This window comes from Chenopodium album, chromosome 23, assembly GCF_948465745.1.
Source record: "Chenopodium album chromosome 23, dcCheAlbu1.1, whole genome shotgun sequence".
Classification (NCBI taxonomy): domain Eukaryota; kingdom Viridiplantae; phylum Streptophyta; class Magnoliopsida; order Caryophyllales; family Amaranthaceae; genus Chenopodium; species Chenopodium album.
In genome coordinates, this window is record NC_137856.1 from 30,612,602 (window position 1) to 30,629,266 (window position 16,665).

At 32.3% G+C, this 16,665-nt stretch overlaps 1 protein-coding gene across 2 annotated transcripts; it reads left to right on the forward strand.

Moving 5' to 3' along the window:
- The first annotated feature begins 5,550 nt into the window (after window positions 1–5,550).
- On the forward strand, window positions 5,551–10,796 carry LOC145608974 (uncharacterized). 2 transcript variants are annotated; one of them, XM_081664550.1, is made up of 11 exons: window positions 5,551–5,835; window positions 6,032–6,225; window positions 6,307–6,367; window positions 6,469–6,517; window positions 6,781–6,835; window positions 6,926–7,013; window positions 7,974–8,092; window positions 8,859–8,984; window positions 9,500–9,593; window positions 9,904–10,058; window positions 10,594–10,796. In XM_081664550.1, exons 1-11 carry the CDS (start codon window positions 5,604–5,606, stop codon window positions 10,651–10,653), a joined length of 1,233 nt encoding a protein of 410 aa, XP_081520676.1. In that variant the 5' UTR covers window positions 5,551–5,603; the 3' UTR covers window positions 10,654–10,796. The 2 variants fall into 2 exon arrangements, 1 of the variants encoding a protein (XP_081520676.1); XR_014105965.1 differs by lacking the exon at window positions 9,500–9,593.
- Window positions 10,797–16,665: the final 5,869 nt, after the last annotated feature.

The window sequence follows — 16,665 nt, forward strand, 5'->3', positions numbered from 1 at the left end:
GACTTTTATAGTGAAAATAGTCTGTCAAAGAAGAAAAACAGGAAATTTAAGATAGGCTGTTTTGGGGTGAAGGGGGGGGTAAAGGATAGAAGCCACATCACAATGCATAGTCTGGCGGCAAGAAAAATTAACCCAATTAACTGTGTGGTGCAGTAACGTATGAGGATTAACTATAAAACAACAAAAGGTAAGTAAGAAAGACAGTTTACGGAAGCACAGAAAGAGAAATTGCATTAAAGTGGCTCCAAAGAACATAGCTTATCAGCGACACAAGGACTGTAGAATTATGAGCGCAGAACGAAGCACACATATTGTACATTATTTGAGACACAGTTAGCTTCTCTACTCTTGAGTAGAATTATAAGAATATTGCTCAGAAAAAGAGAATAGCATATTATCAGCTAACGATAGAAAGTTATGCAGGATAAAGTATTCGCAACTTGCAAAAAAGATCTAATGAGGTCAAGTATTTACAATATCTAGTTGTAGATCAGAACAGAGACAAATTTAGAATGTTTGAGAAAATAATGCTTATTACTCATTCAGGGGTATCAATTATCACACTTGATCAACCAGAGAAGCAAAAAGAATAGAGAAAAAAAAACTAGAGTAGACACTGATAGAAAAAGATTGTGCCATGTAAGTAAATCATGAGAAATATTTTCTCAATAGAAATATAACAACAAAGAAGTTCCAACGAGCCAGCTGTAAATTTCGTTAATTCCACGCAGACAAAGTAGCTATGCTGCAAAACCTCAAGCCAACAATTCAGCTCGAACTACTTCCATCCTGCAAAATAGGTGCAATAGATAATGAGTATGTCATCCAAATATTCTGCCTTCTTTTGGTGCGGTTATGGGGAGGGGGTTACCAAAAAAAGTAAAATTTTGCAGCGAACATAATTCAAGCACAATGACCAATTACTGTGCATTTTGGCCCCAATGAGGGTCCTTATCATAGGAAAGGCTCAAAATGTTAAGATTATAGATCCAACTATAAAGAAATTCCAAAGCAAGCTATGTCTAAACAAATATTTCTGACTTCAACAGAGAGCAAAGGTAGTTGGAATCTTTACATAAGCATATCTTTTTCAGAGCCCATCAAAGATTAAGAATATGTTTATTATTTTACTAAACCCTCACTTATTAGATCGTCTCTGCAATCACTTACCCTATAACCCAAGAATATCATTCAAAATTCATTGAAATTTAATTAAATCTGATAATCCAAATTGATAATATCTTTGCCTCTATAATGACTGGCAACGATCCCTATTTGTAAGCTCCTTTCATACTAGATTCCTACTTTTGCAAGCGACCAATGCACCCTTAACATTTGTTGATCTAATGTAACAAACCAACAAGGAAAAGTTAAGTGCCAAAATTACACATACTAGAGATGAATCAATAGCTAATCAACTATTTTTCATCGTCTTCACAAACCATACACCTACTTGCTTTATATAAGCTGCTTCTAGAAGTTAATCATCAAAGACGCATCTTCTAAATGGAAGCTACCAATGACAAAAGACATTAAGGGTATTGGTCCTCTAAACAGCCTAAGTAGGAAAGATAAGAAAACTTCCATGTTCAAAGCTATGGAGTTACTACCTCATGCCTGATGAGCCTCTAGTTGCTCAGTGCTCACTTGACATCACGACATGCTTTAATTTCTCAAGTAAAAAGTCTATGACACCTCCCAATTTTGCTAAGCCTATGATACCTCCCGATTCTGCAAGGTCTATGACACCTCCCAATTTTGCTACACTATACCGCATTTCCTGTAATCCACTACTATCACTTAAAGTTACAAACCAACAGAAAATAACCGACATGACAAATGTGACAACCACAAAAGAAAGCTAATCAGAAGCATAGTCCACACCTATATGCCAACAACCAATACATAATTTCTACTCCCATTGATATCAAAGCAGCTCGTCGCATCACAAATTTACAGCAAATTTACGAAAACACCTCCATGTAAGTATGTAACATAAGTAAAAAAAAAAAAAATAAATAAACAAATTATCATACAAACCTTAATTCATATCATTTCACAGAACCTCAAAATTCATGCATAATCCAAAATTAAAGACAATGCAGACTCCAATATTACACCTTCCACTCACATAAATTGAAAAAATTCTACTCAATCAAAGCAATAACCAAAAAAAAAAAAAAAAGTACCTGAGCATCTGAATGATGAGGAACAGATTCAAGATTAGAAACCCTAGCTTCAAGACCGCCAAAATTGTCCTTCAACTACAAATTCAACCGAAGAACAGCAAAATCAAATCAAAAATTAAAATCTAAAGCAAATTGAAAACCCTAAGTAAAATGCATGAAGTCAAAGCGAAGAAAAATTGGAAGTTGAAATTGGGGATGTGAAAGAGAGGAGAGAGAAAATACTTGATGAACGAGAAGATAGCGATCTTTGGAGAGGTCTCGATGAAGGTAGTAAGCAATGGTGCCGCCGGTGACGAGTGCGCCGGAAGTGAACCATAACAGCCGTGTTCTCATCATTTTCCGATCAAATTTCTTTTGATACTAAAAAAATAATATACTCCGTATTTGTCTAAATGTACTTGTAAATTAGAAAGTCAATTTGGAGAAATTTGTAAATTAGGGGTGAGTTAAACGTTGGGTAACCAGTTCCGAACCCAAAACTGGTCTAGCAAAGTAGCTAGGGGCGGTTTCGAACCAAAAGTGTTTATTTGCCTATTTGGTATTGTCCTGTTGTTCTGTTTTTTTATTTTTCAAAATCACATGATATATATTACGAAGTATCAATCAATACCTAAGATGACACTTGTCACAATATTATTAACAATTTTCCCGTCCTTTTTACTTTCCATTTTTACAAAGATTCTTTAAGGAAATCATTTTATAACAATGATAAATATCTTTCTTCCAGTTAAAATTCTTAAAAATACTAACTTTCCATATAACCCAAATAATATTTTTTACATATACGCAGTCTTTAATAGGTATTATTTTGTAAAAGGGTAAAAACTATTACACAATACCGCTATATATTATCATAGTTTTCGATAATACTATTAATTTTTTTTCTTCTTCCAATTTTGTTACTTTTGCAATAATGTTTAATTCAATTTTTTTAAAAAAAAAATTCATTTTGTTAATACACATATATATACACTATATTTTTTACTCTTAAAAGTCATATCAATAATAACGCAGCACGTGCAGGTACTATCCTTATAATTTTTTTTTTTAAAAAAAAAAAACCTCATATACCTTTTTTTTTTAAAATCAAGTCTAAGTGTCACTAATCTTGACATTGATATAGTTAGATATAAAATTAAAGTTTTATTTATTTTTGAATTAGTTATGTGTAAAAAAATTTTATTCAATACAATAAGAACTCTTAAACAAAATTAATAACAACCGTGCATTGCACGGGACTTAAACTAGTATAATAAATAAATTAAAAGTTAGTCAAAATTTTTTAGCTTGAGCCTATAAGAAAACTCACATGTGAGTGAAAGTGTTGTCTTACCTTAAAAGTGTGTGGAAGTGTATTTCACATTGAAGAAATAAAAAAATTTGTGTCCACTTTATAAAGCTAAGGGGGTATTCCCCTCATTGGCTTATGGGTTTAAGGTGGAACCTCCTTGGTCGTATAAAGTGGACACTCGTTGCGGGTGTGGCCCAGGACCGTTTATATGATTGGAATAATTTTGAAAATTAACAACATAATAATGGAAACACTTTTTTACCTTTTTCCTATTTTTGGTTTTTTGTTCTTAATAGTTACAAGTAAAAAAAGAAAAAAAATTTGAAAATAAAAAATGATTTTAGTTCTTAATTATAATTACCACATTTAGCCAAACCATACAAGTATTAATTAGCGTTCTATTCGCCTAAAATGAACTTGTTAGACATAATTAATTACACATCTATTTTCCATTTACACTATGTTTGGATTGAAGGAAATGGAGGGAAATGAAGAGAAGGGAAATGAAGGGATGGATTCTCCTTCATTTGGATAACAAATGAGAAAGAAAGGGAATTGAAGGGGAGAGAAATGGAGGAAAGAAATTGTGAAAAATAATTCTTTCCAACAAGGGAGAGATTTGGAAGGAAAACTCATCTTTCTTCCTTCCCCTCACTTTCTCTTCCCTCCCCTTCTTTTCTTTCCCATTTCTTTATCCAAATATACCGTTATCTTTATAGCTGATCAAACCTTTTTTTTTTTTTTTGAATAGTTGTAGCTAATCAAACTCAATTCGACCTACAGCTATGTTTAATTCACCTTATTATTCTGACATGATTTGATTGTTTTATTTGAATAAATTTTAACCTTATATGTATGCTAATCTATAAAAGAAAAAAAAATATCAAATAGGTCTTGTTAGATACATAATAATGTGCAATTTATTAATATGTAATTTTCATAATTTAATTTATTATTGTACAAAAATCAAACATAGTGAACAAAACAAAGCCGCACATAAAACAATGAAGTGAGATCCTCAAACTTTTTTTTTATATCTGATTTAGCACATCCTAATTAGGTCACTTTCTTTTCACCTCATTATTGATGAATTGAAATTCTTTTTACCCAATTAAACCTTTTTTTTCCCAATCTTTATTACATTTGTTAATTAAAGCTACTGATTTTTGCTGAATTGAATTTATTTTTTTAAAGTGACGATAATGCCCTTTAATCTGCAAGTTTCCCATTATACATAAGAGGGTGTTTGTTTAGGGGGGGGGGGGGGGGAGGGGTGGGACAAGGATGAAAAAAATAGGGATAGAAGAAATGTAATGTTTATATATAGAGATGAGGATTAGAAAAGGGTTAGCTAGGGATAGGGATTAAAAACACACACTTAAGGGGTGGTAGGTAAAGGATAAGAAATGGGTTTTCAAAGACTAAATTACCCTTACAGGGCATTTGGATTGTGGGAATGAGAGTTTGGGGATTAAAAGGTGGGAACGGGATTGAGAATTAATTGATGGGAATACATAAAAATATGCCAATACCTTGTTTGGATAGTGGGTGAGAATATATAGGGAATAAATAACAATTTATAAAAATACCCTTATTAAGATTATTATTTCATTAATGACAAAAATGTCATTTTCCCCCCTATTCTCATTTCCATCCATTTATTACCTACCCTTTCTAGGTAATAAAATGGTGGGATTGTGGAAATTCACCCATAAATAATTCCATTCCCAAACCCTAATTTATTCTCATTCCCACCAAACAAACAAGACTTATTTTTTGAATTGGGATTAAAACTCCCAATCCCACCCTCAATTCCCACTTACCAAATAACCCCTTAATGAAATTGTGAAGGTAAGGAAAGGGTAGATGTTAGGAAGGGTATTTTTATAAATTTATTATCTATCTTTAATTTGTTTTCTATATTTACCAAAGATGCGATAAAAAATTATTTATCCTTATCCCACATATTAATCCTATATCTTTATCCTCCCTTTTTATCCCTTCTATTTATATTCCTCCAATCAAACGCCCCGTAATTACTCCAAATCAGTGAATAACCCAAACTACAAAATCAGTCCCAAAGAAAGTGAGAAAGAAGTATAGAGGTCAGAGGAGAGAGAAATATGGAAGAAAGTGGAGTGAGTCCAAGTTCTCCAGGGGTCTCCCCTGTTCAACTCAGCGATTGCCTCCAAGATCTTCTCAAATTCATTCTTCAATCTTCCATTAATGGCACCCTTGCTTTCAACCTTGGCTTATCTCCTGACTTTTGTTCAGGACTTCTTAATAATCATCATTATGATTATAATGAAGATGTTAATCATCCTTCTCATCTTCAAATCTCTCCCTCTTTTAATGGTAAGCTGCTACCATTTTTTTTTCCGACTTTTGAAAACAACTACCTTTTCATATCGGGTTTTTGGCCCAGATTACACGCATCATTTTGGCTTTTTACACTATTTATCCACGACGGTAGAATTTTAATTCAACTCAATTACAGTAGAATTATATAAGATTGTTGTTTCATTTCTATAAATTAAATGGGTTGATGCAGAAAATTCAGAAGGGGTTCCACCATATCCATTATACAAGAAATTTGCCTCTGCTTTGCAACAATGTATTATTTCTGGGTCATTCTTTACAACTACTGAAAAGGCGCCTGAATTATTATCTGAGGATGAATCATTGCAAGATATGAAAATTCAATGGAATGAGTTGATTTCACAAAAAGGGTCTGAATTATTACATGTAAGTTTCTTAATTGAATTGATGTATGTTTGGATTAGTAAATGTTAAGGGTTTTGTTTGATGAAAATTTGATTTCTGCAGATGTTGAACAGCATCAAATTTGAACTTCATGTTCAGGAGCCTTATTTTTCGCAATTGAAAGGTATAATTGGATCAGAAATATGTACATTCTCTATTGTTGCCTTGTAATTTGTTATATACTTATGTAGTTATGTAGTTATGATGGTTTTGTTAATGTTGCAGACGGCGTGAAGACAGTTGAAGGAAGGTGTGCAGTTGGTAACTATAATCGGTATACATTGTTGCCCTTGTCAGTTTTGATTGTGTGATTGAATGTTCCGAAAGTATTTCATATTGTTATTCCTCTAGTGTGCTGGAAATGATATAATTTCTGTTATACGAAAGTAATAAACAATGCTGACAAAGAGACCTGGGAAGCTTTATCTAGTTACGGAAACTAATCAATTATAATGGTATCTGGTTCCGCTTCATGTTAGGATTTTAATCATACTGATGTTTTTATGTTTTGGTTTATTTGCTTTCTTGCCTGTTTAGAATTCAATCAGGAGATTTGGTTTTCTTCAACAACTGCTTGATGCTTGAGGTTCAGGTATTGATGTACTAGTGACGTCTTTATTCTTTATTTGTGTGATCAAATTGTATTTTGAGCCCTGACATAGTGACATGTGAGTGCTTCCAGGATGTACGTCATTATTCTTCATTCTGGGAGATGTTGGAAGCAGAAACTTTGAAGGTTGTACTTCCAGGGGTACTGACCATTGAAGAAGGTAATACTTCGAAACTTGTATGTTACTTATTCACTACTACTACAACTACAAAGTTATACTTCGAAACTTTTATGTTACTTATAGCAGGACATGGGATAACCAATCTAAGGGAAGAAACTACTTTGTATTAGAATTTTTACTGAGCTTTCCATATCCAAGTGAAAACTACTGTGAACTTCCTGATTTTCATATGCTGTATTTAGCAGCAAAAGTATATTTTGGTTGAAGCCTAGAACGGGTAAGGATTTATTTGTGATCATTGTGAGAACTGGACTGGCCTGGGTGGCTACTGCCATCTATTAATTACAAAGAATAACCGAGTTTTGACGTAGACAATGGGAAAAAAGTTAACTTGGCACAATGTAATTACTGCATTATTTTGGTGCATCTGGTTAATAAACTCTGTGTTCTTCTCTAACAACTCAATATTGGTGGCAATGTGGCATATATTTAGCATCTTTATAGATGTGAACAGAAAGCTATTTTTTCATGTGTTTCTTTTACTTAACATAAAAGAGGGAATTGATTTTTTGATCGACCACAGTGTACCTTCCTATGATATTTCTAGATTTTAAAATTTGCATTCGGCATATATGGTATTGGGGCATCCCCAATTCCCCATTCTTGCAAGTTGCAACAGAGATTCTTACAATCTTAGAAGATATAAATGCTTTGTTGTAGGGAACATTTCTAGTATGGTATATTATACCTTGGCAGGAAGTATAATTAGATTGGGAGTACTGGAGCTGTAACATTAAATCTTAGGTCTTTAAATAGTGTTACATTAGCTTTTGGCAGGCTTAAGATTGTTTTGTGACGTTATGCACTATGATAAACGCTGGGAAAGAACTCCCCCCACCCTTGGGAGTGACTAGTTATACTGCTGAGGTCGTGACAAATCTAATATCATTTATGTACATGCTGTGATTATTTACTTATTGTTAGCCATCCTGTTTGCAGGTGAGAAAATTTACAGAAATTTCTACACCAAGGAAAAGGAGCAGTCAAATGGTGTCCTTGCAATATGTGTTGGCAGACCAGCTTCTCAGCCTTATACTGTCTTATCTGATGTTATTACGGCAAGTTTTTATGCTTCCCTATAAGCCTCAATTTTTTTAATGTTCTTTTATTTACTCATACCTATAGAAAACCTCATCATGGAGTGCAAGTTTCTATCTCCTGAATATACTACCCTTCCTGGCTCCCTAAAAGTGTGATTTAATTAAAAGTCTTCTAAAAAGGAAGTAATGTGCAATAGATGGATAGAATAATGTATTATTCATTTCAGAAGGTTGTTTTATGTAGTATTTTAGATAGCAAAGTTAATTTCACGATAGCTTTAGTATAATAGAGTAAAATTAGTAATCGGATCAAGCTAAGCCTCAGGTTGTTGCGTGTAGTTTGTGACTAAGATTAGTTGCATACAGTTGGAGTCTAATATTATATTATAAGTATCATTTAGAATTTATGTTTTTCGAGCATAATTGACACGGATGTTGCCTAATTTTTAGAGTGATTTATTTGAAGAATCGAGTACTGGATTCTTTGTTTCACTTTTAAGAATTTCCTTAAATTTTAAACTATACACTGAGCTAATAAATTGATGTATTTTGTTGGATAAAAACAATTTGGTAAACCTTAGCACGGAAATATTGGTTGTTGATATGATAATACCTGTTCGTTTATTTCTGTCTTCTCATGTTAGTACCTTTTTTTTAAATGGTGTAATTAGTACTATGTTGTAGGTCTTGTAGCACAGTGACTTAGTGATGTATTACTATGTCGGAATTTTTTTACGAAGATTTGTTCACTCCCCTTATCTGTTTTTTTCCCCTTGACGATCAGGGCCTTGGTCATAAGGGCATCCAGTGCCTTTTAGGACTTAAGCAAACTGTTGGGACAATTTCAGATGCACTTCCACCTCCAAGATCAACTCTCCTCTCATCTTTTGCATCGCCACATAAATCAAATGTATGGATAGTTAATTATGGTTTTCCTCTTATGCTCACCCATTTACATGTACTGTCTTTTTTGGGTTTCAATTTGTAGTGATTTTCACCTTCACATGGCAAGAGACTTGGTTTAAAAATGGTATATAGATGATAGTGATGTCAATCATAAGAGCAGAGCTAAAGGTCCTGATGCTGTATGTAGGTATAATAAATAGATGAAAAGTTTATTTTTTTTACTTTTTCAATAGCATTATTTCTCCCTCCTAAGAGAATGGCTCTATATCTGATACATCAAAGTATCTGACAGGTGTTTTGTGGTAGTAATAGTTTGACTATTCAGGAATTACTTTCGGATAAGCCAAAAACTTTGACTATGTGTTAACAAAAGGGATCTCCTGAATTTTGATCACTCTATGATATATGTATGTGTTTTTGTGGTTTGATGTGTTCATCGATTATAAATTTGTAAATTTTAAATCTGCCTGTATATTTTGATCATTGCTGCATATTAATCGATTTCTTGGTTGACTCGAGATTAAAGGTTGCACCTTGACTGAAGGTGCCAGGGCATTGACTAAGCATGTCAATAGATGCAGCAGCAATTATTGGGGCAAAGTGGAAGGAAATGGTGAGTACAATTTGCATGTGACTAATATATAGAAGTTTGGTTCAGAATTATGATTTGAATGTTGGATCTTCCGGTTCATCCTTATGTCTAATCTGCATAGCTTATTGTCTGATTTAATTTTATCAGTATGAAACTCAGTTCACAATTTGCTTCCATGTTGCTTTTTAATGGACAATTAGGTCATATTTAGTTCAATTAAGTGCCAGGCTGAAGGTTGCATTCTAGAGTTATGTGAACCTGAAAAATGCTCACTTTCTGAATCTGCCTCAAACTAGCAGTCCATAATTTTGAATTCTTCTTTTAATGTCAGATTTCAATAAGAACCAGCTTGCCAATGAGGTCATAACACGCATCATAGGTCATTGTCAATGGTTGAATGTGCATATTATCCAACCACATGGTGCTGTATTTGAAATACGAAATTCTCAAGGTTATGGTGCCCGGTGGTCTGCAGATGGTACCAAGGTAATGCTTTCATAGTTTCATGCATTTGCTTTTATACAATTATCTGGAATATGCAGCTGGATTGTGAAATGAGCCAAATTATGGCTTATCCATTTCAAACTTAAGTCAATCAACTTGTCATCACATAATCCTCATACGTCTTAAACTTGTTGGAAATTCTTGAAGAATATATGTTAGACTATTAAAGGTTACACCACATGCCACAACCTACTTGTGGAGTACACTGATTAAGCTCTAGATTTGCAATGCGTAGCCATAAAAGTTGTCATTTTACCAACATAATTAATATCCCTTTCTCTGTAAACCTTCATTGAAAGAATGGCAAACTGATTACAGATCTTTGCTGCAATCATAATTTAATTTTGACATTTCATCTCAGCACTCTGTTTTTTGTTTATCTATCTCTAATCAGCTTTGAATGCTTAATGATTGCACCTGCACTGAAATTTCTGTGTCAATTGTACAAGAATTTTATACTTGTCTCATCTTTGTGTTGATACATTGTTTTGACTCTGAATACGTTGTTTGTAATCAGTTCATAGGCTTTCTAGAACCATACATGGATAATGGACATTTGAAGAAATGGAGGCACTAATTCGTTTGTGAGAAATGCGCTATATATCCGCTCCCAATTAATACTTCAAATTACAGAATGTAAACTTATACTGCATCTGTTTGATACTTTGATGTGCTGAGACTGATATCTCTTCGTACAATAAAATTACTCTTGAAAATCTGCTGTCTGGCTTGCTATGTCATGATTTTGCTCTTGCTTGATTTGTTTCTAAGCACTGTGCTGAACTGCTGATTCCATACAATGTTTTGAGCTGCGACATTCATATGTGCATCTTGAAGACGGATATTATAGGAATTATAAAACATCTACAGGGCTGCATTCTGTAGTGAACTAGTGATGATAACTTTTTCAAGTGTTTCATGTTCATACTTGTGACTTTACTCCGTATGTGTTTATGGTCTTGTTTGGTAAAGTCCCGTAAATCCTAGATATTTTGTATTAGGTATAGTAGTATTTGCACACGCTGGCATATTTAGCTGTAGTATGCTTGAGACTTGGATCCCTCCAACGGTGATTAGGGCTGGCAATCCCTGACCCGACCCGAACCCAACGTTATTGAGAGGAACCCAAACCCGACCCGAACCCGAACAACCCGAATTCGACCCGATTTGACCAAAATGTCATACATCGTTATAATATTAAGTTTTAAACTATTTTTGATAGTTTTTAAGCACAATCCGAAATTGACCCGAAATCTGACCCGAACCCGACCCGCTAATCCGAATTGCCACCCCTAACGGTGATGGGGCGGGTACAATTCTTAGCCCCATCTACACCCATCCCTGCCTAAATGGGGCAAAGGCGGGGTGGGCATCTACTAAAACTTGATCCACTGCATCCCTAGAGTAGAAAGTCGTCCTTACTATTATCAACGGTTGCTTCTATATGGACAATACACCCCACTCCACTTCAAACTTGCTAATTGAACAGCCCTTGCAAACATAAACACTATCATGTTGTTTTTATCAAATCTCTATCTAAATCATAATCATAGGTCTAACTCAAGTCTAAGAAACACAATTGTTTTAAGACCTAAAAGGGGTAATTATTACTCTTTCCGTCAAATAATAATTGACACATTTGACTTTTTTTTTTTTCACTATTTATATAGTAACTTTAATTTGACTATGATTTTTTACTGACGTATAATACAAAAAATATATCATGTAAAATGTTTTTAATTAGATGTTGATATAAAGCTTCATACTATCAACTTTCTTTCTTTCTTTCTTCTTTTTTTTTTTTTTTTTTTTTACTAATGGTTAAATATTTATATTTAAGGTCAAAATAGTGTGTTAACAAGTAGGGGTGTTCATAAATCGGCCAAGACCAAAAAAAATGGACCGAACGACCTCGGACGGTCCGGTCCGGTCTTTGGGTCTAGAATTGTATTTTTTTGTCTTTGGTCCGGTCCAACACCTTATAAAAACCGGTCTTGGACCAGGCCGATTTTTTATTAAAAATATGCGTGAAACCTTAAATAATGGTTAAAATTATCCTTAATAAGCTTAGAAATGTTATGAAATATATATTTGTGGATGCACATTATACCCTTGTATCATTCCAGAACTTTCTAGATTTTAGGGTTTATTATTCTCCAAGCAAACCCTATCAATTATATTGTATCTATATATATCTATACCTCCATTATATGAAATACAAGTAGAACATACAGATTAATTCTCTCTCAATCTTCTCTCCTATTCCCTTTATTTTATAACACGTTATCAGCACCAAGCTCTAAGCCAATTATATAATGCTTTGGATGTTAAAACTTATATCTTCCCATCCATTCAATAATTGTATCACAATAATCATAGTCTGGGATGATCAAATTAGTTTAAGCTTCATCACGCAGAGTTGGTGGAAGATGTGGAGTCCATCATGAATGGTGAGAATCTTCATTCTTAAATACATTTGATCCTACTGTCAAACCAGGTAATCCAATTATACAATTTCGGTGGTTTTAATTGGTTCAAAATACTCTTCAGTTAGGAACCATTCCGAATTGATTTTGTCTGCTCTTCATTAATACCTAGCATAGATAATTTTGTGATTGAAATTTGAGTTTTACCGTAATTTTGAGAATATTTTGTGATGGTTTATTGCATCTTTGTATATGCCAAATTCTATATTACAAGTATATGCGTATTGGTAATATCTTACTTTATTTTGGTATCGTATGATATTACGTTAATCACATTATGATCTATAAGTTTCAAAGAATTAAATATCAAAGGAATTTATGGTCAGTGTTATAAGTCTTATTGCTTGATTATTAAACTCTTAATTAGATACATAGTGGATGATTATTAAACTCTTAATTAGATACATAGTTGAATTATAATGTCACTTTTCCGAAACAATATTTTTAATTATTTTTATATTTTAATACGAGTATGTCAAAATAGTTTGCGGATTCTATGAGATATATTTTAAAATCAAGATCTATATATATAATTCTATAGATACAAATAATGCATTGATTGTGTTCATTCCTTCCAATCAGTATTCTTCTACAACTTTATTGAAATCCCAAACTAGTTATCAAGAACTAATTTAATACTTGTATAATGTTTACTGAATACGCATTATGGATACTTGATATTGGAAGTCATTGCTTTGCAAAAGGTGTGTGATTAATCACACGCATTTACAATTATGTACTCCGTAATTGTTTTCAATCAAATTTGTATTCTGAAAGCCGGCATTGCAAGTCTTAAATGAAATTATAAGAATTAAACAATAATGATTTTTTCTTAGACTCGGTTTATAATATAGGATAGTTAAGAATTTTTTTTTTTTTTTTTGATAACGGTTGACTTAATTTGCTAGCTTATCAGCTTAGTAGTATTTATCTTTTGTAAGTTAGCTGATTAGCTCCGTTTATTTAGCTAATGGTTTGCTAATTTGATGTGTACATTCAACGGCCATACTGCCTATTTAAAGCTCATGCTAGGCACTTCAATAATTATTCAAAAATCAAGAACTTTGTTGCTGACGATCGACCATGATTTTAGCTAGTTGACCATGAATCTTTGTTGAACATTGATTCAAGACATATATAATTTTTATTCTATTAATGTGTCTATTCATCCTATTAGAGGCCTAGTTAACATTGATCATGGAGTATCATAAAGTTGATATTTCTCCCTAGAAATAATATCTATGGTCACAAAACTATTATGAAGTTTGAACCTTTATTTCTTGAATACTTGTGATTATTTATATGGGGTAGTAAATCTGTTTTAGTGATTTATACATAATATATGTTATTTATCAAGATGTTAGTTATGATTTTCTTATTCACATGTCATATACATATTGTGATGCATAGGGCTCGGGTTCTTTTAACTATGAAGAGTTAATTTCTCTAAAGTGTTTTACATAATGCATAGAATTTATAAAACTATGATTGATGTGTATAATGAATTATGCACTACATAAGTTTATATATGACCTTGATATATTGAATTCTGTGAAATATCTAAGTATGTTTTTCTTCATTTCGCTGACATGGCATGTATGTTAGCAACCTTATAAGTTGATATTATGATGAAATCTACTGACGTGATTTCTATATTGAAAAAGTTATTGATGTGTGATTAAGATAGATCATATATGATATTATATGCCTACATTAAGTTGGATTATAGGAATAATGAATTGATTGAACATAATATACTCATACAGATGGACCTGAAGTTCTTAAATTTATGAAAGCTCAAAAATCCTCAAAATAATATGAAGATACATATATGACTTAGAAACTTCTATTAGTTTCTAGAATATGTTGCTTATATAATCTACAATTCACAATACTAATGTGATTTTATAAACAAGAAGTCATGAGAATGATTATACAAAAGCTTAGAAAAGTTGACATAATGTCTTTTAATTTGGTGGTTATTCTAGATACCACACTTTGGGTGAGTATTAATAATTCATAGATAACTAGATTCTTATACCCGAAAATGAATGAGAAATAATTGTATGATTGAGATGATATATGCATGTTTTTGTGATGGATATAATTCATGCAAAAGATTAAACATGATTGCACAATATATATTCGAGCATGAGATGGATGACATTGTGGAAAACTTGCTTGAAAAATGTATTTATTATGCCCATAGTTTTAAGAATTTTCAATATAAAGATTAATAAAATTGGGCAAGAGTTACGAGTAAGAGTTTATAAGAATAATTTTATTATGTTTGATACATGCATTGCTAAAAGAATTTATGGCTTGAGAAGAGAGTGGATTTAAAGATTGTTAGACTAGTTTTATACCCCCATATGCAAGGATTAGGGGGAGATAGTGTTTCTTCCATTGTTTTTATGTAATCCTTGCACGTGAATAATTAAATATGTTAATGGTCAGTTTGGTACATACACTAGCCTAAATATCAATAATTTATTTAATAGAGGTGGCCACATGATAATCAAATATTTAGAAAGGGACCATCCTGAAGATGGATATGAATAAATGTCATTACTTATATACTAGCTAAAAATGTACATATTAAGTTGATGTCCTAGAAGGACAAGAACAGTTGCTATTGAAACTAGCACACATGAAGTATGGTAATCCAAAGGGTTACAACAATAAGAATCCTTGGAAGAGCAATAATTGACAATGACAAATTTGAGAAAGTGACACATTTTGATACATCTCCTGAAGAGATCATTTCTAGTACATTAAAGTACTCCAGAAGAATATAAAATGTTGTCCAACAAGATTAGCATGTATCAAGATTACAATCAATGCTATAGTAGAGTATGAGTATTAGTTAATTGTCTTGCCAATTGTAGAAAGAAACACATTGGTGTACTAATATCACATCATATTCTTGGCCATGTATAAAGTATCTCTAATAAGGTGATCACCAATATTATAAAACTGACCATAAATTAAATACTAAAGGAAAAGTGATTGGATGTGATAATTAATAATTAGGCCATTCGGGGTTTAATAAATCCCCGTTATGAAAACCTGAAGTTTCATTTGATATGAAAGAAATAATGTGCTGACGCTCTCTCATGTTAAATATATGAAATAAATTGCATGGCAAGACATAACATTGAGATTGAGCTATATTTAGATTATGATTTTTAATATTGTGTTAAAAGTAAAGTTCAAGAGATAATATATTGGTTTTTCTGAATGAATGGTGACCAGAAGTTCACTAGAATAATTTATATGTTGACAAATATTAGGTGACCAGAAGCTCACCACGTACAAGTTATATGTGAAAATTTTAAATAACTAGTATTACTATTAATGTTTCTAGTGATCCCGAATATCACCTCTTAATGAAATTACAAGAAAGTTTATATTTGTATAACAATTCTCTTGATTGGGGCTATTGTATGTCAGCACATAAGGAATAGAATAAGAAATTAGCAACTGCACAATTTATTACCCCTATTAATATTGATCTCTAGAAGAGAACAAATTTAATTATTCTCCAGAAGAGATAGAACTTTGTTGAATATATATGATTATCCTACGAGATGAAATTTGATGCACATGAAATTATATTCTAAGTTGGTGAAGAATTGCCCCAACATTTGAGACATTTTACCAACTTAGGGGGAAGAATTGAAGTAAGTTGGCAAAATTATAATACTATAAATAGTTGATCCCTCTAATGATACTTTGTAAAGTTACATGCCAACTTTTGTATCAACATATGTTGCACATCTATGATTTGATTTGTATACCGTTATGACCCATCTAGAGAAATAGAGGGACATGTTTTGATTATGGTGATAATGATATTATGTGCATACATTAAGATAGATCTTGCCAATTTACTTTAAATCAGTGCACCTGAAGTGTAGTTTGTAAGATCGGTTCCAATATAAATATGCAATATATGGCAAGATAGTGCAGTTGATACTTTTAAAGTATAATAATAGTATACTAATACCATAGTGTGAGAAATACCCTATGTGGTATAGATATCTGAATTACTATAATAGATGGCCTATTATGTTAGAAAAGTTATGATGGTACCAATGAGA

Excerpts from the sequence above, each read along its gene's own strand:
- LOC145608974 (XM_081664550.1), top strand. The coding sequence starts at position 5,604 with ATGGAAGAAAGTGGAGTGAGTCCAAGTTCTCCAGGGGTCTCCCCTGTT. Across the intron at positions 8,093-8,858 it reads TCTTATCTGATGTTATTACG|GGCCTTGGTCATAAGGGCAT; the intron begins GCAAGTTTTTAT and ends CTTGACGATCAG. Across the intron at positions 9,594-9,903 it reads GGGCAAAGTGGAAGGAAATG|ATTTCAATAAGAACCAGCTT; the intron begins GTGAGTACAATT and ends TTTTAATGTCAG.